The 23,588-nt window shown below is 36.6% G+C and overlaps 1 protein-coding gene across 1 annotated transcript in view; it reads left to right on the top strand.

Moving 5' to 3' along the window:
- The window catches only part of LOC143662401 (netrin receptor DCC-like), a 294,187-nt gene that overhangs the window by 30,377 nt on the left and 240,222 nt on the right, over positions 1 to 23,588 (top strand). Inside the window, exons 4-5 of the mRNA XM_077136090.1 lie at positions 17,815 to 17,963; positions 19,631 to 19,769. Of these exons, the coding sequence (XP_076992205.1) occupies positions 17,815 to 17,963; positions 19,631 to 19,769 (288 nt within the window). The remainder of the gene's footprint in view (positions 1 to 17,814; positions 17,964 to 19,630; positions 19,770 to 23,588) is intronic.

Below are 23,588 nucleotides of genomic sequence, written 5' to 3'. Positions count from 1 at the left end.
GGTATATTGCATTCTGGCAGCTAGCAAACTGGAACAGATTTTGGTACCAGGAGTGGGGTGCTGCTGTGGTTTACAAATACCAAACATGTTGGAACAGCTTTTTAAATGGATAAGGGGAAGATTCTGGAAGAGTTGTGAGAAGCTTGATAGAGAAAGCCTATAATGCTTTGAAGAGACTGTTAGTAGAAATGTGGACTCTAAAGACACTTCCAATAATGCCTTAGACAGAAATGAGGCATGTGTTATTATAGATTGGAAGGAAGATGAGCCTTGTTTTAAAATGGCAGATAATCTGGCAAAATTGACTGGTGACTTTGGCTGGAAGGCAGATTTTAAAAGCCATGAACTTGGGTACCTATCAGAAGAGATCTCCAAATTAAATGTCAAAAGTGCAGCCTGGTTTCTCCTCACAGCTTATAGTGAAATGTGACAGGAGAGAGATAAGCTGAAAACTGAACTCCTCAGTACAAAGAAACAAGGAATTGATGTCCTGGAAAATTTCAGACTTCCAGGAAGGGAAATGCCAGGGAATAGTGCCCCACATGAGGTCTTGGCCAAATGTGGAACCAGTCAACCATTTCAGAGAAAGCCAGGATTGGACATGGAGTTATCCAGGAAGGATCTGTGGAAATTCCTTATGTCTGATGGGCATGATCCAAGGCTACTGCATAGAAAGCCAGTGAGAGTGATATGGGACCTGTATAAACAGAGCCACTGCCAGTCCGGACTGGGAGCTTCAGAGAAGGAACACATTGGAGGAAAAATAACTTCAGAGGCGAAACCACAGAGGCTGAGGTCTGAAGTCAAGAACCCTCAGGCCAGGAGAGCGGACCCACCCAAGCCCATGGAGAGGGTGAGTTTGTCCCAAAGGCAGAGGATGGGCCTTCTACTTCATTGCAGTGGAAGAGTCATGCCGCCTCAGGCCTTGGAGAAGGTGAAGCACACTCCTTGGGATTTGGGGAGAGCCTGGCTGCCACCACATGGAGGGGTTGAATGTGTGCTGCGGAGATGGCAGAGAGCCAGGATGGAGCCCCTATGCTTGGAGAGGGTGCAACTGAGAAAAAGGTGGTCTCCCCAATGTCCTCCAAGGTTGCATTCAAAGAGAGGCAGGCCTCTGCATAGGCATTTGGAAGGGGTGGGACTGCCGCTTTCAAAAACCCCAAAGATGAATGACTCTCAAACTTTAAAATCTAATGGAATTTTCCCTGCAGGTTTTCAAAACTGCTTGGGTCCTGTGACCCCTGTGTTCTTCTCTCCCTATGGAAATGGGTATATGTATCCTATGAATGTTCCTCCTTTGTATGTTGGCAGCAAATAATTTGTTTTGAGTTTTTATAGGTCCAGAGCCAGAGGAGAATCTTGCCTTAGAACAGATCATGCCTGTAACTAACTTTGATATGAGTTTGTACTGTTTCTAACTCTGTATTTCATTTGTATTGCTACTGAAATGATTTAAGGATTTCTGATATTGTTATGAAATTAGTGCATTTTGCATATGTGGAAAACATGTCTTTTTTAGGGTCCAGAGGGTGGAATATGCTGGTTTAAAAGGATGTTTTAATCAAAATCCCATTTCATAAAGGTAAATTATTTTTTAATCAAAATCCCACTTCATAAAGGTAAATTATTCATAAGGAATAATCCCTACTCAATACTATATGTTTGAAACTGTAATCAGATCATCTCCCTGGAGATGTGATTTAATCAAGAGTGGTTGTTAAACTGGATTAGGTGATGACATGTCTCACCTTGGTAAGTTTCTGGAGTCCTGTAAAAGAGGAAACATTTTGGAGAATGAGAGCGATTCAGAGAGAGCAGAGAAGAATGACATAGCCATGAGAAGCTGAGAGCCCACAGGCAGCAACCTTTGGAGATGAAGAAGGAAAATGCCTCCCGGGGAGCTTCATGAAACAGGAAGTCAGGAGAGAAATTTAGCAGATGATGCCGTGCTTGCCATGTGCCCTTCCAGCCAAGAGAGAAACTCGACTGTGCTCACCATGTGCCTTCTCACTTGAGAGAGAAACACTGAACTTCTTCGGCCTTCTTGAACCAAGGTATCTCTCCCTAGATGCCTTCGATTGGACATTTCTATAGACTTGTTTTAATTGGGACATTTTCTTGGCCTTAGAACTGTAAACTAGCAACTTAATAAATTCCCCTTTTTAAAATCCATTTATTTTCTGATATATTGCATTCCGGCAGCCAGCAAATTAGAACTCATGGTAATTATGGAGATCATGAGATCTGGCAGAATTTAAGGTATCCGTGGAAGATAGAAACAAGTCTTGCTGCTGGTTGTAGATTAGAAGAAAAGGGAGAAGTCAAGTCTACTCTTAGGTTTTGGTCCTCTAAACTAGGTAAATTGTGGGACCATTTGTTGGGATCAAAAACTGGAGAGAGAATTGGCTTTGGGGGAGAGGTTACAGATTAAGAATTCTTTTATTTTGGGCACGTTGGGTTTGACTGTTAATGTGTGCATGTTTTATTTATGTAATTAGTCTAAGAATGCAGAGAAGGTGACCCCTACATAAAAATAGAAATGTCACAGGCAGCTAGGCCAGAGGTCAATGCAATAGCAGCATTTAGCTTGTAGGAATGTTAAAACTGAACAGTTGTTGGAAACTTGGGAGACTGCTTTAGCCATGTCATTAACTGTAAAAGAGCAGCACCCTACTTGTCCCCAATGCATTTACTAGAGGACTATGCCCAGGCCTATGCACAGAAGGCACTCCAATATTTATCCATCATTGAGAAGTCTTCCTTTTAGAAAGCTTCCTCATGGCCCAGGAAAGTGTAATGGGATGTAGGTATTACTAGAAAGAAGGCCTCAGATACATAGCCCAGGCTTCCAACTGCCAATATTTTCCAAGGCACTAATTCAAAAGGGGCAAGTCAGTGCCAAAATAAATGTTATCCCAGAACAAACTTGCTTTCTTGCCTATGTTCATGAAACAGGAGATTGAATTCTAATGGATATCTGTTCTTGGATGATCTACAGGTTGAATCTTCTTATTGCTAGGAATCTTTCAGAATTATATCAGCAGAAGCCTGATTGGGTCCAAGTAAAGGGCACAGAATTAGGGAGAAGTGTACCTTTTGGCTTCCAACATCCCTTTTCTTTACAGTTTCCCTACCTTGGAAAATCTTATATCCTCCATAATTCAGGGTACCCTGAGTCCAAAACTTTTATCCAGTAGTCAAAAATGTAATGTTGAATCTATGAAGTTTCTTCGTTCTAGCTAATTCCAACCACTGAGGACCACAGAGTTTAAGGACCAGTCAAATAGCACGTGGGTGCACTGGTAGGATCACCACGTCTACGTGTGGATCCTAATACAGGGCTGCTCATGTCCAACAACTTCATTTCGAAGAAATGGGGTTTCTCTTCCAGGCAATGAAATCATTACTAAAACAGTGAGCAAAAGACCTGGGATTTAGACTGAGATTCTCTCTTTTTTTTTTTTTGGCTGTATATTTTTGAGCAAGTTACTTACCCTTTCTGATTCTCAGTTTCCTCCTATGAAACAGAGATCATAATGTACTACAAATCAGACAGCTTGTTAGTATGATCAGGTTATCTAGATGAGACCTGGCAAACTAGAAAGAACAATATACTTATAAGATGATTTTGAATTAATTAATTAGCCACCTTTAAAATGATATCAGTCATTGCCTCTAAGGCAGAGGAAAAATACTGATACTAAGAAACATCCCTAGTGCCCTTAAAATCATACTTGAAATGCTCATGCCTCCTTCCTTTCTCTAGAATTCAAACTCTACTTTGATGGCTGTACGTCATGGTACTTTCAGAATATGAAACACTGCAAGCTGCTTGAGTGGCCTGTGGGAACTAATATGGGGAAGGAGCCAGGTAGATACCAGAGTTTGCTGAAGCTGCCAGTCAGAACTGTTACTCGCATTAACCACTAACTCAGAGTTCCCCATTTGACCTTCACTTGATAAAAACCCCATAACCATTTCCTCCCAGACATGATGGCAGCGTCTTGACTCTAATTTTAAGAGCTACGACCTGAAACAGTAATTGTGTACCATCACCTTCCAATCTTTCAACTTCAGCCCCTATCAATTCCCTCTACCTGTAAAACAACTTGCAAATGAGAATTCTAGCCTAACCTGACTCCCACAATAGATGTAACAAAATTAAGTTTGAAATGGATAATAACTATGAGAGCTGGGATTTGAACCTAGGATAAACATCCCTACCACTGTGTGTGTGTGTGTGTGTGTGTGCGTGCATGTTTATAAACTATGATTAGCCAGGGTAGGTTCAGGACTAGCGAACAAAATAATTACAAATTAATGGCATTTTAACAACAGTTCTTTAAGGAGTTAAAGCCCTTATTTGTTCTTCATTGCTAACGATTAGTTCAGAAAGCAGAGTAATGGCAGCACATTATTAATAAAATCCCAGCATGATGGAACTTAAGCCAGTCTGGTTGAGTTATACTAACTCTTGTGCTAAACAGCCTGCTGGGTACATAATTTCTTCTCCCTGTTATAAATCACCTACTTGATCTTAGCCCTCAGTCTACTGCTTTGATTCAAAGTCCTCTCCTCCTACCTTACAGTGAAATAGAAAATAATAATTACTTTCTATTCTTCAGAGTTGTTAATTGGCCTGTAGTTCAGTCCAAGCTCTTCAAGAATAGTGCTTGAAACTCCCAGAATTGAGCTAATATTACATTTTCTGGAGTGTTTCTTCATTTAATATCAAGTTGACACAGCCAATAACATCATAATAGTGTATCACTGGCTTTAATTATGCCACAATGTTTAAATTCAAAAGTTCAATTAATTGTATTGCTTTGAATATAATTTTCCTATCTCTCCCTTAAAATGTAATGTCCTTAAAGTATTTTTGCCAAGCTGTGGGGAAATATTGAATTTTTCTCCATTCTAATCCAAGAATTCTTAAATTAGCCTCCAAGAATTGCATGTATCTCCACATGACTATGCAGCATTTGAATTATGACTTCCATGAATTGACATGGGCCATAAGTATAACATAGAAACCAGATATTAAAGATTTAGTAAGAAAAAAATGTAAAATATCATATTAATAATTTTATATTGATTACATTTTAAGCCAATACTATTTGGTCATATTGAGTTATATATATGATTAAAATTAATTTCACTTTTAAATTTTACTTTTTTCATGTGGCTACTGGAAAATTAAAAACTACATGTGAGCATTTATATCTCACATATATATATTGAGAAGTGAGGGCTTCTATGTATATGTGTATGTCTTATACCCAAGAAATCAATAAGGTTATCTATCTGATATGCAACTGAGTTTCACAATTACTGAAATGCTTTGATTAAATTAAATCCTTCCCCCAAAGAAATATTTTTGAGTTATCTTAATATTTATATTTAACCATTATTTTCCTTATCTTACTCTATATTTACTCAATATCATAATTAATATACTTTGAACATGAGTCAAAGTCATTTCTTTCCAATTGGTCTGCGATTTGTGGCATCAATGAAAATAAAAGCAAAGGAAGTAGGGTTGGGGAAAGAAAAGGGATATTTGGATCCAAAGCAGCCCATCAGAGTTGCAGTGTTCGTTTTATTTAAGTCCTGTTCCAATTTCTGTGAGATGATTTACTCCCGAAGTCTATTTGTCCTCCTTCTGGTATCTCTGAACAAGTCCAAATCTTCCATGTGGTTAATAAACTTCTTATCTTTTGAATACTGAAAATAAAATAAACTTAATCCTCAGGGTGGTTCAGTCAGCAGACCGGGAGCCTTTTCGATGCTTCTTAGAGATACGGGCCAGCTAGGTTTTCTGTCCTGTGTGATTATCAGTCTTTCTCTTGCACGCATTCATGTGTAAGGGCATTGAAGGTGCTTCCCAGTGATAAATGTCGGTTGAAACACAAAGTGAATATTAATTTCAGTGTTGTCAAGGTCAGATGTTTACCTGGATTCATTGTTATTGGAATTTTTACTGTTGCTGCTGTTAGGAAAGATAATTTATTTCAGGCTCTTTTATCAAGTATCAAGGAAGAAGATGAATAAGAGATCGCAACATGCATATGCGTTTTTCAGAAAAAAAGTCCCTTAGCATAGACAGATCTGTAAATTGGAGCAATTATTTTGAGTGCTTTAGAAAATAACAAGTGTGGTTCAGAGGAATTAAGTTCAGTAGGAACAAAACAGATGACCACAAAATCTGGAGACTAGCTGATATTTCTGAAAAGTTCCTGACTATATGAAAAAAAAAACTAAAAAAAAAAAGAAAACTGTAATTGCCAAGAAAATAAAGAGGAAAGAAAAAAATCTGTGGTCAGTCTATTCATGTAAGTAGGGAATGAAGTCATCTACCTTGGAACTAAGAAATCAAAAGAAAAGTAAAGATGAAGAAAAATATTAGGTTGTGACAGTCCATTTCTGTTTATAATGAAGTATCTCAGAGCCAGCATGGGTTTCAAAGCTGTGATATTCACCCACCACCCCCTCACCCATGCACACACACCTGCCTGGTTTAGTCAGTGTTCACATCTCAGTGACCAGTATCACAGACACACAGCTATACAAGCCAGAATCACAGGAGTCATCCTTGCTATTCCCCTACTGCCAATCCATCAGGTGAAGCTGAATTTATCTTTCCTAAAGCTCTTGAATCTCTTGCCTTCTCTCAGTCTCCACCACCGTCATTCTTATTCAAGCTGTTAACCTCTCTCTCTTGGTCTATGGAATATTCTCCTGAATGATTACTGAACATTTGCCACCTTCAATTTGTTAATGTGAGACAGATAGAGTACATAATGCTTAACCCACCAATCTCTTTCTTATTCTTAGCATAAGAGATCAAACCATGCACAAGAGCCTGTATATCCTCAACCCTGACAATTCTCCACCTGTCTGGACCTCCTTCCCCCCAACTCTGGGAGGGGGTCCCACCACCTTAGGTTGTAAATTCCATGAACTCGTATTATTTTCCCCAGCATGTCACACAACCAGGCATACTGAAAAGAAAATATTTATAGAGCCTTTACTTTGTACCAGATGCCTTTTATAAATTATTTCATTCATGTTTCACAACAAACCAATAAGATAGGTACAGATATTAGCCCCACTTTTAGAGAAGAGGAAATTTAAGATCAAAGGTATTAAGTAGCTTGCCCCTGGCCATATAACCTGAGTGTGGGGAATGAATTTGATTCCAGCATCTCTGATTCTGAAAGTTCTCTCTTTACTACTGTTAGTCTCTATCACCAAAGCTTTATTAAAGGGATCCTTTGGTATCGCCTGTATCAGTGTAGCTCAGAACTGATTTCTGTGAAACTTATGTTTTAGGGGAATAGAGTTCTAAATTTCTTCCTTAATTTATGACCTTCCCCAAAGAGCCTGTTTACCCAAGGCAGTTCCTTATCTTTTAAAGCCTGGAAATAGATAAACAATAAATTTCTTCGCCAAACAGATGGTATCTTTTTAGGCTGCATCTTTTCATTGTGATGTAGAAAAATCTGCCCAATTGTCTATCTGTAAAAGATTGCTGCTTCCTTCTCCTCTAATAAATAGCACCTCACTCCTTTTATAAAAGCAATCTATCCATGCCATTTATTGCTCTATTAAAACTACAAGCATCAAATATCGATTCTTTCTACACTGACTGGAATGCAAGCCAATTTTGGGAAAAGTTGCTGAGATTAAGTTATATTATCACCATGGGAAACACTCCAGATTCCACATAAACTGAGGACACTTGCTTTTCTGATGCATGTCTATTTATAGAGCACTGATATTTTTGTATAGAAAAGTACAATCTTCAAGTATATAAAAAGTCTCAAGTCAGTGTGAAGCAAATGTGAGATCAGCAAATGATCTTCCTTAGAGTTTCTGCTTGTCACTCTTATAAAAGAATTAAACATAAATGTATGGTCTCTATATTAAGGAGAATATAGCAATAAAAGTAACCATGGGAGATATTTACAAGGAGGCTGAAAGGCTTAACTAATATCTTCTACCACATGTTGGCAAAACTCAGCTCTTATATTAGGTCTGGCCAGGTTTTGTTGTAAACATAATCTTAGGACTCATGCTACAACCTAACATATCTACAGAATGCTGTTTGCCATCTCCTTTCACTTACTTCATCTTCTCATGTTCGTCAATAAACATGAAAAAGAAGCAGTGAAAATACTGCTTCCTCCAGTTGTCTGATGAGGGAACCTAAATTTGGAAACATTGAGCACTTGCTGTTCTATATAATTTCATTTAATACTTATGAAAGCCCTGGGATACAGAAATCATGAACTTGAGAAAATGTGGCTAGAGTGTTTACATAATATGACCCCCAAATAAACTATTATTAGATGGAGAAGTGGGGGTTGTGATGCAGGATTCAAAACCAAGATTTACATTATTCCTTTTGAGGTATTTTATTTTCACCAGTCATTTCGTCTCAGAGAGTTTCCCCCTTTCCACTATTTCTATTTGGAATCTCCCAAAATTTCTTGGAAAATTCAAGTGAAATTTAGACTCTTCTTTCCTCAACACTTGTTCCCAAATTGAGTTTTTAGAGATAGTCATCTTGAGAAAAATAGATGATTTTTTAAAAAACTTTTTTGAGTATAAAGAAAGATGTCACATTTTTCTTAAGATTGGTTGAATGTTATTTGATTTGTTGATGCTGCTGACCAAAAAAGAAAAACAATTTATTAATTGATGTGTCATGCCTGGGAATAAGGCGAGATGCATTGCACCTTCATTAATTTAGTTCACCTTGGATTATCCCCATTTTTAGTTGAAGACATCATCAGAAGCCTTACCCAAGCTGTTTAGTTTTTCTCTCTACTTACGAATTTGTGCATTCTGTTCCAGAAAGGCCAATGTCAGCACTTTTACCCATTGTATTCATTCACACCGACCCTAATTTACTGCATTCCTTTTCACAGAACTCCCTGTCTTTCCATCATCATCAGTTCAATTCTTAATTGTCCAGTCTATGTATGTTTTCTCTGCCTTAATAGATGTTCTTTGAAAATTTCTATTGTAATGCAATATATCACAATTGTACATATGCTCAATACATACAAAGAAAGATTTGAACTTTAAATAAACTGGTACTTTTATGTAAAATTTTCCAACAAAATGCTGAGAAATCAGACCCAAGAATTCATCGTTTTTCTGTAGCTGGGGAAAAAGTACTTAGAAAGATAAAAAAAAAATGTCTGTATGATTAGGTTCACAAGACTTCAAGCCTTCAGTAATGTAGAAATTTAAGCACATTTGTCTGTAACTTTACTTTTTTGTTTTCAATTCTGTTATCTTTAGGTGTTTCTAGATCATGAAAATAGTTACCTTTGATAACAATATTTAAAAATCTGAAGCTTAAAAAAATCTGAAGCCTTTAAATGTGTTGAAATGTTGCAGGCAGCCCCTGTTTGTTAAAAGCCACTTCCTGTTGCAGTAGGCAGGCCTGTTTACTTGGGCCACTCCCTACTGAAAAATCACCTGGCCCCGAGGATGGTCAATAGGCAAGATAAGAGACGCCCCTGTGAAACCCCCAACCCCAACCACTCATCTGCTTCTGTAAGCCCAGCTTCGCATCCTTCCCGATTTAAACCAGCCGATCGTTTACCTTGTCTTTAACATGTCATCCTGTCTATAAAAACTGATGTTAACCTTTTGTTTGGGGCTCAGATTTTCTGAGGCTACTTGGCTGAGCCTTATGGCCATAGACAATAAAACCTACTTCCTGAAACTTCGGCGCCTCGGCCCTGGTTTGTTCTGTTTCTGTGTAACATTCCTGGAGGCTTGAAGCCTTGTCCCTGTGTCACGCAACAGAAACATTAATTATTCAGTTAGGAATCTAAATGTTCCACTTCACTTTGCATTCCTAGGCATTGCCTAGGTTTTCCAAGGTGAAATTCAAAGTGCTCTCCAGACTTCACCAATATTATCACCACATGGTTCTGTTAGTGAAAAACTTAATCTACTATACCAAAAAGGCCTTATCTTCAGATGATTGCTATAATCCCTATTATTATTAAACTATCTCCTGTTTTAGATTGAATGAAGTGAAGAATAATTCAAGGCTATTTTCATTAGACAAGATAATATTTTTTTCTATTAAGTTGTCAAAAATATCCATCATTTAATATATTAGTATATATGTATATATATATGTATATATGTACAAATATACACATATATAGATGTGAACGTGTGTGTATATATACATGTATAACGTGTGTGTGTGTTTATGACACAGTTTAGGATACTGTGAGTGAGCAGATAGCACCTATTAAAACCAAAGGTGAGATGAACAGGTCATAATGGCTCATTTGTTCACTTCAACCAAATTTTGTCAAACCGCTATGGCTTCATGATAGAAACATACCCCATAGTTTGTGCATTTTCTTTGCCAAATTGCTGTCATATTTCCTAACTATGTATAGTTCAGGCAAGAAGTGGTTTCATTATGTTAATAATTACATTGCCTGCAGGCTTTTTGATGTTGCATTTCCCATACAGAATAGAAAACAGATTTCATGGAAATATCATTAAAGCTGTTAACTACAGGAGGAAAAAATCAAAGAGGCAATCAAAGCATGCATTTTATTATCAATAAGTGCAAGTTGTTTTAGAAATGGCTTGAATTGGAAACACGTTCAGTGAGGAGATCATGAGCAATGCTGCTTAAAGGAAAAAAGCTTTGTAGTCTAAATCTATTGAGATCACTATAGATAAAGGCTAAGATCCCTGACTATCCATTTTTTAAAATCGGCCCAAGAATCATTTTTAAATTAGGAAATGAACGAAGAGTTAGAATCATGCTCAGACTTCTAGCCTGAAATAAGAATGTGTGAATTATAAGTCATTACTTGAATGACAACAAATTCTGTGATATTTTTTCAAATCCACTGTTAATTTAGTTCTTTAAAAATGGTGGCTGTTAAATTGATGATTTAGGAACAGTAGAACTCATTGTACTACACAGTCATTTTGAAAAGACGTTAAATATTCAAATGTTCAACTACATGGTCTCTGACACTAACATTTGTCTCCATTTTGGACTTCCAGCTGAGAAACATCAGTTTAATGGCTGAGACATCAGTCTCATTCAGTATTTTGAAGGCAAACATGGCTTGATCCTTCTAAAGATTTACTTATGAAAACCTTGTATTTTCAATCTTATTTGGAAAAGCTTACTTAAACTCCCATGATTTTTTTGTAACCAGATATTTGCTGGAACATAATTCAGATTTCAGTGTCTCCAGTGCAAACACTAAATTACTTACAGTAGAACCAGGATAGGAGATTAAGAGATAGACATTTGAACAAAAACAGAGCAAGAAAAAGGAAAAAACAAAGAAAAGAAATAATACTCGTCTTTATATGCTATATGACCTGGTGTTCATCAGAAGACCTAATATCTTCTAAAACCTAAAAGTATTTGGTGAATTAAGCTAGATGAATTCAAATGCCTTTGAAAAGCCCATGGTTTAGAAAATAAAATAGAAAATATTCCACAAATATTTCAGCTTTTGAATCACTAGTGTTTGATTCAGAATTAAAGATGTCTTTTTAAAGTGAAATTATTGCCATGTTTCCCATCATAAAGTAAGTAGGAATCACTACAAATGACTTGATGATATAGAATTAGTGAATTTCAGAAACAAAATAAACCAGAGATATTATCTAATTCATTGGGATCTGACATTTGGGGGGTCACAGACCACAGTGATTGATTAACAATAGAACTTACATGTAAAAATATATGTATTACATTTTTGAAAATGTACACACAATTTCAGGATGGTCTTGGACTTCTTGGTGCCAATGACAGGTCCGTGTCATAGATACAGAAAGAACAAGAAACCATATATTCTGAATTACATCTACAGTTAATCAACTGTAGCTCATTAAACTGTGATTCTCTGTCAGGCACACACATAATAAACACACCACACCTGTCTTCAGTATTGCATGTGATGGCATGCTTTATTGACAACTTAGTTGTCAATATAAAAGCTCATTATAAGCTATTCTGCTATACTCTAAATTAATATATAGTCAGAAATTGCTGTCCCTCGGGCAAATAGTAATATGTAACATATCTCATTCATTACTCCAACATAAGTCTTTAATTTGTTCTTAAGCACAGGTGTTATAATGAATTTCTACCATGCAATACTGAATTTAAAAAGTGGTTGGTGAGGGTGACATTGATTGATGACTTACTTGCATAGATTATGCATCTATTCTGGAATCTTTCCACTCTGAAGAAATAGATAACTTGAATAGAGATGGAGAGAAATTAGATGCAGTTTGCCACAAAATTATTGTCCAACTGAGGGGATCAGTGGAGATTATTAAAGACATCTTGGAAATGATGAGCAGTTAAACCCATTAAGTTTCTTGACTGACATACTAAAAGGTAATGAAATGGAAGGCTGAAGCTGTTAACTGTATTGATTTCACATCTGATTCCCATTGTCGAACATTTTGAATTTCCCTTTTTCTCTTTCTCGCTAGCAGCTAATATGCGTATCATACATCATATATGCAAAATTATGTTATGCTTAAATATATGTTATAGATAGGATCTGAATATATGCACATGTATATATTCAGATCCTATAACTTCATAATTAACATAAAATATAATATATTTTCCACAGATATGTTAGAGCTATAATTCAAAAGGAAGATATGTCTCACTAGCAGCTCATATGCATATTATATATGCAAAATTATGTTATGCTTAAATATATGTTATAGATAGGATCTGAATATATGTACATGCATATATTCAGATCCTATAACTTCATAATTAACATAAAATATAATATGTTATCCGCAGATATATTAGAGCTATAATTCAAAGGGAAAATATTAGGGAATTCATGAATTTGAATTTATAATTCCATTGTGAAGAACACTAAATATTTAATAGCTCAAGTGAAACCCAGAGTCTTGACTCTAGTCATGTTGTAAAGAGGATTCCCATGTTTAGGCAGTATTTTGGTCTAAATCAGAGTGTTTGGCATTTATGAATTCATACATATATCATATGGCAACCTTTTACTGGGACCATCATAGGATTATTATATTTTTATTTTAGCAAATGAGGATAATAAAGAAAATCTGCCAATTACAATCAGATTATAAAATAAATTACATTTAAGATAATATGTAAATGTAGGAAATAATACTACAATCTTTTCTCAGAAAAAGGCAATTCGAAATTTTAAACCAACAAATAGAATGTTCTCATTTGTCTGGAAATTTGTGAAAACACATACTGTTGCTTCTGAATCCTTTGAACTAAATGTCCTGAATGATCCTTTCCACATTTCCACTTCTGGCATCTGTTATGTCTGCTTAAAATTCTTCTGGAAAACCAAGCACATTTACCCTGAGAGTACTGACGCCCTTTCAGAAAGCAGGAGAATACAGTTTGTGAACAGATTCTAGGGTAAATTGTGTCCAAATCATGGTATTTACTGTCTAGTGTTCTCTCATCAATAACAAACTACACATATAGAAAGAAATGACAGGGATAAAGTGTGCACCCCTTGTAGGCATGCAGTACTTACAGACAGCAGTTCTTATCAGGTGTGTTAGGGAAACATTATTTCTGATCATTTGTGGTAGCAAAGCTAAATCAACAAAATCAAATAGGTGAAACTGCAGAGTATAATTTTAGTCTTCTGATTTACTGTAACATTTGGTAACTGTATATAAAGGCATTCAATAGATGCAAATGTATTAGATAACTTTTATATTCCTACTACTATTCAGACCCTTGTGGAGAAGACAGCTACTACCATTAATTACTCAGGACACTAAATGGAAGTGTTCTGGACATCTTCCCACCTCTAGGAGTTGGGACACTAGGCAGCAGTGGCTGGGCTCAGCAGGGAGGTGCATACTCTGACCTTTGCTATTATAGAACAGCTGCCTTGAACTGCAGCCCTCCCTGCATCCTGCTTTCCCTGCAGTGCCTGATGGAAGTGAATGTGCAGTTGGCATATTTAATTGCCATGCAGCTTCCCAAAGTACGTACCCAAACCACTCCCCTCCACTGCATACAGGCAGGCTATAGACTTGCCCCTGTATATGTCCCCTGACTCAGTGGATTGCCCTTTCGGTTTGCTCTTCCAGTTTCTCATATGCTCAGTCTGGGTGCCCGGGTCATTTATGAGTTCTCTTTCATGCCATATTCAGGGCTTAGGAAGCTCTCAGACAGACCTGGGCATTCCATGCACCCTTGCTTTCTCTGCACAGTTGCCATTTGCTATCAATGTGATAAATCATTTAAATGAAAATTCTTTTTTTTTCTTCTTTGGCCTCAAAAATTGACTCTATTGGATTCCTGTCTCTGTTCACCCAATTATGCTATACTGGGGGACAGATGAACTGGAACTTCCCAAACATTGGCTATATATCTCTTCTTCCAGACACCTACTCTTCTCCCGTTTCTCCTGAACTTGTTCTCCCAAGGAAAATTGGGTCTACAGCTCCTCTATCACCCTTGAATATGTTGTATAACCATAGCAGAAGTGGTGCCTTTGGAATTTAGTCATTTTAAAATCTGAGCCTTTGCTCTCGGATTATGTTGTGTTCATACTAATCAATGCACTTTCAGTTTAGTCACTGGAGAGCAAAAAGGGGTGCCTTTAGTTAACACTTCCCATATCACTGGGTTGCATGTGTATGCTGTATTAACTGTCAGAACCCTGGACACCTCACATTCCACATATATCTTCAGCCACTCACTCAGTCTCAGTGTCCTAGCTTCTTTATCTGTCCTCCTTCCTTAGAAAAGTAATCAGTTACAAACAATATTATTTTCGCATTATCCTTGTGATCATATCAGTAATTGTAGAAGCATGCAAATTATTTATTTTTTACTCTTGTTCTTTAAAATATTATACTTGAGAGTCCAGTTAAACAATACCAGTGAGAGGTCTTTTATTTTATTTTGTTTTTCTTCCCATGAAGCAAAATATCTGCTTCATTATAATGCAATTCTAATTGTGTCACTATAACCTGTGACACAAGGCAAGATTCCCCATTGTCCAACATTGTCTTCTAAAGTTTCCTTTGTGGAACCAGGCATTTCCTTATAGGAAAATTACCCCTTCCTGGACGAGTTCTGAGGTATGCTCTTATAATGTGTGTCCTAACAATGTCGGGCCATGTCACAAGGACAGAGGACCCAGCTGGAAGCAGGTCCCATTTACCAAAGCTGGGACAATTTGAAAACCAAAATAATCAAAAACAGTATTGAATTGTAAATCACAAAAAGTAGTAATCCTTATGTCCATGTGGATAAGTAAAGACGTGAATAGAGAGAAATGTTAAATGCCAATTAATAAATACGGAGAAATTGCTGGAGTTGAAAAAAATCATAATTTTATGACCACTATGGGAAAAAGTGATTCCTCCAAGAACCATTAATACATGCTAAATCTATGGGAGATTTTCATAAGAAGCAGGATATTTGCATAGTCCTAATTTATCTCCCCACAGACTGCTTATCAGCTGCAAGGGAGGAAAAACAGTTAACTCTACTGTGGAGAAATCATACTGTTCCTTGACAAGGTGGCCAAAATTAACATCACAAATGAGGGGCAGAGAGATATCTCGTGTTTCTGGATGTGATGCTCTAGGAAAAACAGTGCATCATTTATGTTTCATTTCAGCCTGGAATTCATGACCTAAATTGAACATGAGGAAACAAAGATGAACCCAAAATGAGGAATATTCTATTAATAAAGCAGGGTCTATATCAGTGACCTAAAAACCAAAGAAAAAACTTTAGAAATTTTCCAGAGTAATGCAAATTAAAGAGAAATGACAACTAAATGCAAACTTAGTCCTAGACTGGATGCTGAGTTGGAGAGGGAAAATATTGTATAAAAGACATTGTTGGGGGTGGGCAGTGGTGGCACAGTGGCAGAGTTCATGTCGGAGACCCAGATTCAATTCCTGGTGTCTGCCCATGCAAAAAATTAATTAATTAATTAATTTTAAAAAGACATTGGTGGGTCAATTGACTCAATTGGCCTACATCTGTAGGTTAGATGAAAGTGTCGAAGCAATATGAAATTCGCTGAAGTTCATAATTGTAATATTTATGTAAAAGTTTATTCTTGAGAAGCATGTGCCAAAGTATTTAAAGGTAAAGGACGATGAGGGCTATGATGTATGCAATTTAATCTGAAATGTGTCCCCCCTACCCCAGCACATACACACATAGTATATGGAGCAAAGTGTTAATAAGCGGATCTGGGTAAAAGGTATATGGGTGTTCTGTGTACTGTTCTTATTCTTAAAATTTATCTGTACATTTGAATTCTATTCAAATATAAAGTTTAAAAAATTGTTTTAAAGGATTAAAAAGCAAACACTTTTTAAGTGAGAAAAATGCTATCATCAAGGACAGGGATTCTCAAGATTTTTGTGATGCTGGGAAAATATGTGCAAGTGTCATAAAATATGTGTTTCTGGCATGAATTTTTTTTTTCTCTGAATGTGAAAGCAGTGATGCATTTGGGAGGCTGGGTTCGATGGAACAAATGCTTAAAAATGATCTCGAGAAAGGCTTCTGGGTTCAATGCTGATCCAAGAAGCGTGCCATTCAGATATCGTGTTAGCCAGTTTTTCAAATCTTGTTTTTGCCAAGAAGTTCAAATTCACAGAATTATATTAGCAGCCTAGAATGTATATCTGCCCGCATTTCAGTGATTTGCAAGCCTTGAGAAGCTACACAGTATCTTAAAGTTAAGATTGTAGTTATATTCGCAATAGTGAGACTATTTATTTTAGGCAATAATAACTAACTTGGGTATTGCCTTTGCCATTTTCAAGGCATCTGTTTATACTAAGTCTATAATTATTTGTGCACAAATTTAAAATCCCTATATGCAGAAAACTGACAATTTTTCTTAACTTGTCTGACAGCCAAACCTGACCTAACCTTATGCTAAGCTATTTATAATCTTTAGAATTGTATTAAATATTAATATATGTAATATACTAATTATTCCCACTTGGTGTGAATATTCATTTGTTCTGCTGTAAATATACAATTGCATTTGATAACTGTGCTAACACGGACCCCACTTGGGGTGTTACATAAACCACTGTGCATGCATTTTATTGCCTTTCTAAAGCCTGAAAAATTTCTGAATCTCAGAACACATCTGGCTACAGTAGTTTTAGTTAAGCAACCATGGTCCTGTGTCATCTAACTTCATTACCGAGAAAGCTACTTATCCTTGATTAAGTAAAGTAATAGTTATGTGAGGAAATGGAATACTGGAAAGTCAAATTGAAAAGGAAATCCTGAAACTCATTTAAAGGACTCGGGATTGGGCCAGGTTTTAAAGTACTGACTTAAATTAAGACAATATGGTAAAGCACCCTGAGCTTTGCTGTGTATTTGAGTCATAAATAGAATCATGATGTAAGAAGTGTTCTAATTGAAGTTCCTCTTTTCCTTTCTGCAGTTATTAGGAGCACACAGGCGAAGTCACACTGGTAGAGTGGAAAATTTTCCAGACTAAGAATCCTACCCTTTCTCTGACATTTTATACAATTTGATCAGTTTCTTCAACTGCAAAATGAAATAAATAATCTAGGATAAGTGCTCGTCTGAATTTTAAAGTGCAGTGGTTCTAAAATTCCATTATTTTACATTCTTATTCCATATGATTCCAAAAATAGACCACATGGCTATGATTTCCTTGAACTGCAAAAGATGTAATTTTGCTTTGGAAAAGGAACCCTCTTGCACTAACCAATTTCTTTCGTATGCAGTGCAAGTCCCAGGACCAGTAGAAAACCTGCAAGCTGTATCTACCTCACCTACCTCGATTCTTATTACCTGGGAACCCCCTGCCTATGCAAACGGTCCAGTTCAAGGTTACAGGTTGTTCTGCACTGAGGCAATTACCGGAAAAGAACAGGTAGGTGGGCGAATGGGCCATCCCACATACTCTATCAGATGCTCTAGGCTGCAGAAATAGAAGACCCACAGTGCTTGATATAGTCCAGTGCTCAGCAAATTAATTGAATAGCTGATTACTTTTAAAATAACAATTGGAAACTTGAAGCAGTTTAATTGAATACTGGTTGTGAGAAGTCAAATGGTCCATGAGCCCAAGTTAGTATGAAGGACACAGTTTTCTCTTTGGACAGGTGGTCATCTGGGCTGGTGAAACCACTTGTGCATTAACTAGCTTGGTTCTAGACAGGTGCTAGACATTTTCAGTCCTTGTCCTAAGGGATTACTGCCCTCATAATCAATGGCCTCAGCTAAACTGCTTTTTCCATTCTTGGATGTTTTATGTTATTTCTGTCCTCTCCTCCACCATCACACCATTACCTGGCATTGTTTTCTGTATACCTTTTTTAGACACCCACCCTCTTCCTTCTCACATATTGCACTAACTTGTGGTCCTCACAGACACCTGCAAATAGTGAATTAGAGTTTCAGGTAAAGTAACAGTAAGTTGTTAGAGGGATCCACACAACTCAGCAATTCTGTTTTGGAGCACATATATGGTTTTTGAAATGTCTTGCAGATTCTCAGTTTTGTATGGGAAAACATAGACAGGCGAAGCAAAAAAAGCAAAGATGTGACCTTAGGACACCTGAGTGCTTATTATGTGTTTTAACAATTGCCACCTGAAGTGCAGCATGCCTGCTTCCACGAAAGTCCATGATCTGGATTTTCATGTTAAAAGGTGTTTGCATTGGTCCTACTCACACATAGTTCAGAGTCTAAGTTATATCAGATGAAAATAAGTATTACTAAGAGTCTCTTCTATACAATCATTCTGTATATATTTGGTTTGCTTTCTCTCTGTTATTTAGCAATAATTTTTTGCCTTTATATTTTAGGTATTGTTCTATATAATTTAATTCTTCAGTAATGCATTTTACTAACCTGTTTAAATAAATTTAAAAATGGAATCACCTGAGATGAATGTGTATGTGTGTGTGTGTGTGTGTGTGTTATTGCATAGTGCTAAGTAGTGAATAGGTCTTCTAGTGCAAATTGTCTCTGATTTCGTGACTGACTTTCTCTTCCAGTACCTCATTTATAGCAGTTGTGTAGTGGTGAAAATGTTCCTACCTACCTCATAGCATTTTGGAAGATAAAAATTGCAGCAAAGTTATCTGTTTGCTGTGAGTTTCAATAGCTGTGAGTATGTCTCAGCAAGAAAAAGGAGAATTGTTTCTTGGCGGATTATCCCCTTTTTTGATACAGAGAAATTCTCTTTTTCCCATGGACTTTGCAAGCTGCCTCTTGCCTCTTGGGTTTTCGGCATGGTCAGAATAACCCACACTGTTTAATGTTCTGGATAGCGTTACACAAACTGGGACTTAATGGCTTATAAAAATAGCATGGTGCTGTTTTAACAAGAAGTCCTTAATATTTGGGGCTTTAGTGGGATAGTCTATGTCACAAGTTAGATTTTACGACAACTCATTATAAAACTGGAGTGTAGTTTTGTGAGTAAGAGTCCAATATCTAATCCATCGATTGCACAGAATGACTGCCATTTCTGCTTTAATATGTCTCCTTAATAGTAACAATAACAACAGTGTTTTCTTTCTATGTCTCCAGAATATAGAGGTTGATGGACTATCCTATAAACTGGAAGGCCTGAAAAAATTCACGGAATATACCCTTCGATTCTTAGCTTATAATCGCTATGGGCCAGGAGTATCTACTGACGATATAACAGTGGTTACACTTTCTGATGGTAAGTTATAGCACTGAAACTTCATTCAAGTATTTGTTGTAATAATGAAAGAATATTGGATGGAGGTTAAAGATTCCATTTTCAAGGCTCCCTGCCTAAAATTTCCTGGAAGATCTATTAACATAAAATAGAAATTGGGCTAATTCATTGACACTATCTATTAGAGTCAGATTTAAACGTTCTTTCAAGTTATATAATCTGAGTCAAGAAGGCTTAAAAAATGTCAAAGTTTGACATCTGCCTGTGGGTTCAAATGAAAACTGTTGTGTTTTTCTTTTATTTCTAAAAATGCTTTAATAAAATACATATTTGTGCATATGTGTGGCTTAATTTGGATTTACGTGTTTCTTTTCTCACTCTTTCTAAAGGCGGTAGAAGATGATTAAATGCATGTACTGACAATCCCTCTACATATGCCTCTTAATTTGAAAATACATCATAAGGAAGTATGCTTAAAAAATAGCAAACAAATTATTTTGTTTGCTAAAGCTGATGAAATGCAATATACCCGAAATAGTTTGGCTTTTACATTGAGGATTTATTAAGTTATAAGTTTACAGTTCTGAGGCCATGAAAAGTGTCCAATCAATGCATTAAGAGAGCTGCCTTCTCCCCAGAGATTGGCTGCTGGCGATCCTCAGCTCCTCTGCCACGTGCAGAGGGACAATCTGCTGGTCCTTCTCTTCTGGGTTTTCTTGCTTTCAGCTTCTGTTTTTTCTCTCGCAGCTCCTCTTTCTTAGCTTCTGTGTCTTCTCTTTGTCTTTTATCCTCTTAAAAGGACTTCACTAAGAGAATTAGGATCTTTCTCAACTGAAATAAACCTAATCAAAGGGTCCCACCCACTATAGGTCTGCACCACAGGAGTGAATTAGCTTTAAGAACATGCTTTTCGGGGGGTGCATACAGCTTCAAACTCCCACACCAAATGATTCAGCATTGGAAGTATTAAAACTGAGATATGGAAATATATACTTTTAATTTTACCTTGCCTAAGAAATGAAAGATGTGGTACATTTTCTTAAACACCGTAAGAGGGGAAGAAATATTAATGAAGAGGATGGTTTGGCAAAAGAATGGCAGGGGAAATTAGAGATTTAAGGAATGGACAATGAAGAAATATTGTGAAATTTAAGAAAGGTGAAAATAAAGTACAGAAGAATACAAGATGGAAAGGGCAGTGAGAACTCAGGTAGGGGACCGAAATGCAGAGATGAGCCCCATAAGTATTAAAAAGGCATTAAGCTATTTCTTTGTAGCCATGGGTTTCTATGTTGGCCTGTGTACTTCTATAAATTATTGATCTTTTGAATTAGAACAAGTGACTTTTAGCTTATGACTTTTTGACTGATTCTAGGGAATTTATCTGGATGGCTATTCACACAATATCAATGGAATTAAAAATGGGTAAATGATATGCAGCACACTGAAGAAAGGACTTGAGGGTAATGCTCATTTGCAATTTCAACCTAAAAATGTATTTTATATGTGACACTTCTTCAGTTATCATTTTAATGTAATTCTTATGCCCATCCATCTGACTCTGTTACTGAAGGGAGAACAGAATATTTATTGGCAGAATAAATTCACAACTTATAATTATAAACATAAAGGAAAAACAAATGAAAATGAATACTTTGCATAATTTATGTAGATTTATTTCACACCCTGAACTGTAATACTGTGGCCCTGTTCTCCACTTTGGTTTTAAATGTCATAAGTGAGAAAGATAGATTATTACTCATTTGCGTGAGAATTATCTTCTGAAAGTGTGGCAATGTTTAGGATTGCGAAAATGTTTGTCACATAAATAAAAGGATTTTATGACCCTAACTCCAACAAGCATCTCTGTGAAAGGACAACTTCCCCTGTCAGAAAGGTCAGAGTGGGCTCCCTGACATTGTCTGCATGGACACAATCAGCTGAGGTCTTTTAGTTTTCAACAAAAAAACTCTGAACTCATGGCTTCTATTCCACTATTATCCAGAGCCCTTCTGTCTACTGCAATCTCATGGTTTTCTTCTCTAATGAAGCTGCCATGCTGTAGTCACCCCTCACATAGAGATGTTTGGGATCACTTTCAATGGTCACTGACTTTCCAATCCTCAGTCAAGTAGCCCTCTTCTCCTTTGACTTTCTGGATGTTGTAAAAGAGGTCTGGTGTGATATTTTAATGTCCTAATCCACATAAGAACCTAAAACAGCACACATCCTTGATTTAAGTGTGTGATAAGTGTATGTCAGTGTAAATGTCTCTTTTTCCCTGTGTACTCCATGCTCCTCCACATGAGAAAGGATGTTTTATCCATCTCTTTATTCCTCCTAACTCAGAGCATATTGGTTGAAGTAATCAGACTATTCAGCCAAAACTGTACAAATTTCTATGTATAGACTCATCTTTAGGACTTCCCATTTGTGGGGCTAATTTAATATATGAATGAGTCTAAATGCTTCTGTGTTGTTGAGAAATCATAATTCTTACCAGTCAGAGGGAGTCTTACCATAACATTTATATTGGAGCCAAAGGAAAATTGAATAAAAATGAAAATGAAAAGCAAACACATTTTTTCCTGATGTAATTATTCCAGGTTTCTTTCTCCCTGCTCTGCTAAGATGCTTATAAATATTTTTACCCAGATGAACTGTCATCTCTAATTTAGCTCTATGTAATTGTTCTCTCTGAGTAGAAACACTGTATTTCATTTAACTCCTCTACCTAGTATACCACAGTCTACAATGACCTATGTCTTCAAATTTTGGGATTTTTAGAGCATAAGATCTAGGCAGCCTGATATTTAATGTAGAATGAAACTAGTTTTGCCAATTTGTTCTGAAACATTGTCTCTTGAACTAGTTGACATGCATAGGTCAGGGGTTGCATTCACAGCTTTAATCAATGAGTTAACAATTATGAATACCCATGACATCTTGCCCTGTACCCCAAAGCAGAAAGACTAATATCATAGACAAAACCAATTATGGGGGCATGCTTTGTACTGCTACCACTGTTATCAGTAATATTTATTGAGGACTCACTTGTTCAAGGCCCTGCTCTAAGCACTTTGCATTATTAACCTTTCATCTTCACAACACTATAATTTTCCTCACTTTACCAATGACAAAACTGAGAAATAAAGAGGTCACAAAATCTAGTAAGCTGCAGATCCAAGTCACATGAACTAGGATGTCAAGAAGCAGGATTTGGTGTGTTCTCTTATTCCAAGATAAATGCCCCGTATTAATTCCTTAAGCAAAATATTCATAATTATATGTGAATTATTTGATCTAAAAATTGTGTGTACATGAAAGCACACATCTGCTAAGGGGAGGAATCAAGGCCCCTGTATGTATGGGGATTCATTTAGAAACGTGGGAACTTCATCTGCCCAGCTGAATACCTCATCACCATGTGTTTCAAACCAGCCTGAGCCACCAGTTTAGAGACATTTACCAGACATGTCTGATTGGCTTTATTGAATTTAAATGATAAATTATTTGACATTTTTATGAGAAAAGCAATGAACTATGTCCTTCCTCTCCACCTCTTTAGAAAAGCCAGGATAGATGTGTATTCCTCTTTCTTTCACCAAGCATATTAAATACGGGATTTAATAGTGAGAAGGAGGGGGTAGAGATTGATAACTGAAAATAAGGTAGAAAAAATTTTCTGCTTTTCTTACCTGACTATGTATAAGTCAGGTATAGTCAGTGTGATATCAATGGAAAGAAAGAGAAGTTTATATTGTAAATTGAGTAAACACATTCAACAGGCTTTATTATAAATATCTTCATGATTTTATTATATTGGCTTTCAATTCCTAA

The sequence above is a fragment of the Tamandua tetradactyla genome, chromosome 18, assembly GCF_023851605.1.
Source record: "Tamandua tetradactyla isolate mTamTet1 chromosome 18, mTamTet1.pri, whole genome shotgun sequence".
In the NCBI taxonomy this organism is placed as follows: domain Eukaryota; kingdom Metazoa; phylum Chordata; class Mammalia; order Pilosa; family Myrmecophagidae; genus Tamandua; species Tamandua tetradactyla.
The sequence above is the reverse complement of the archived record's forward strand: the minus strand, read 5'-3'. Positions and strand labels throughout refer to the sequence as shown.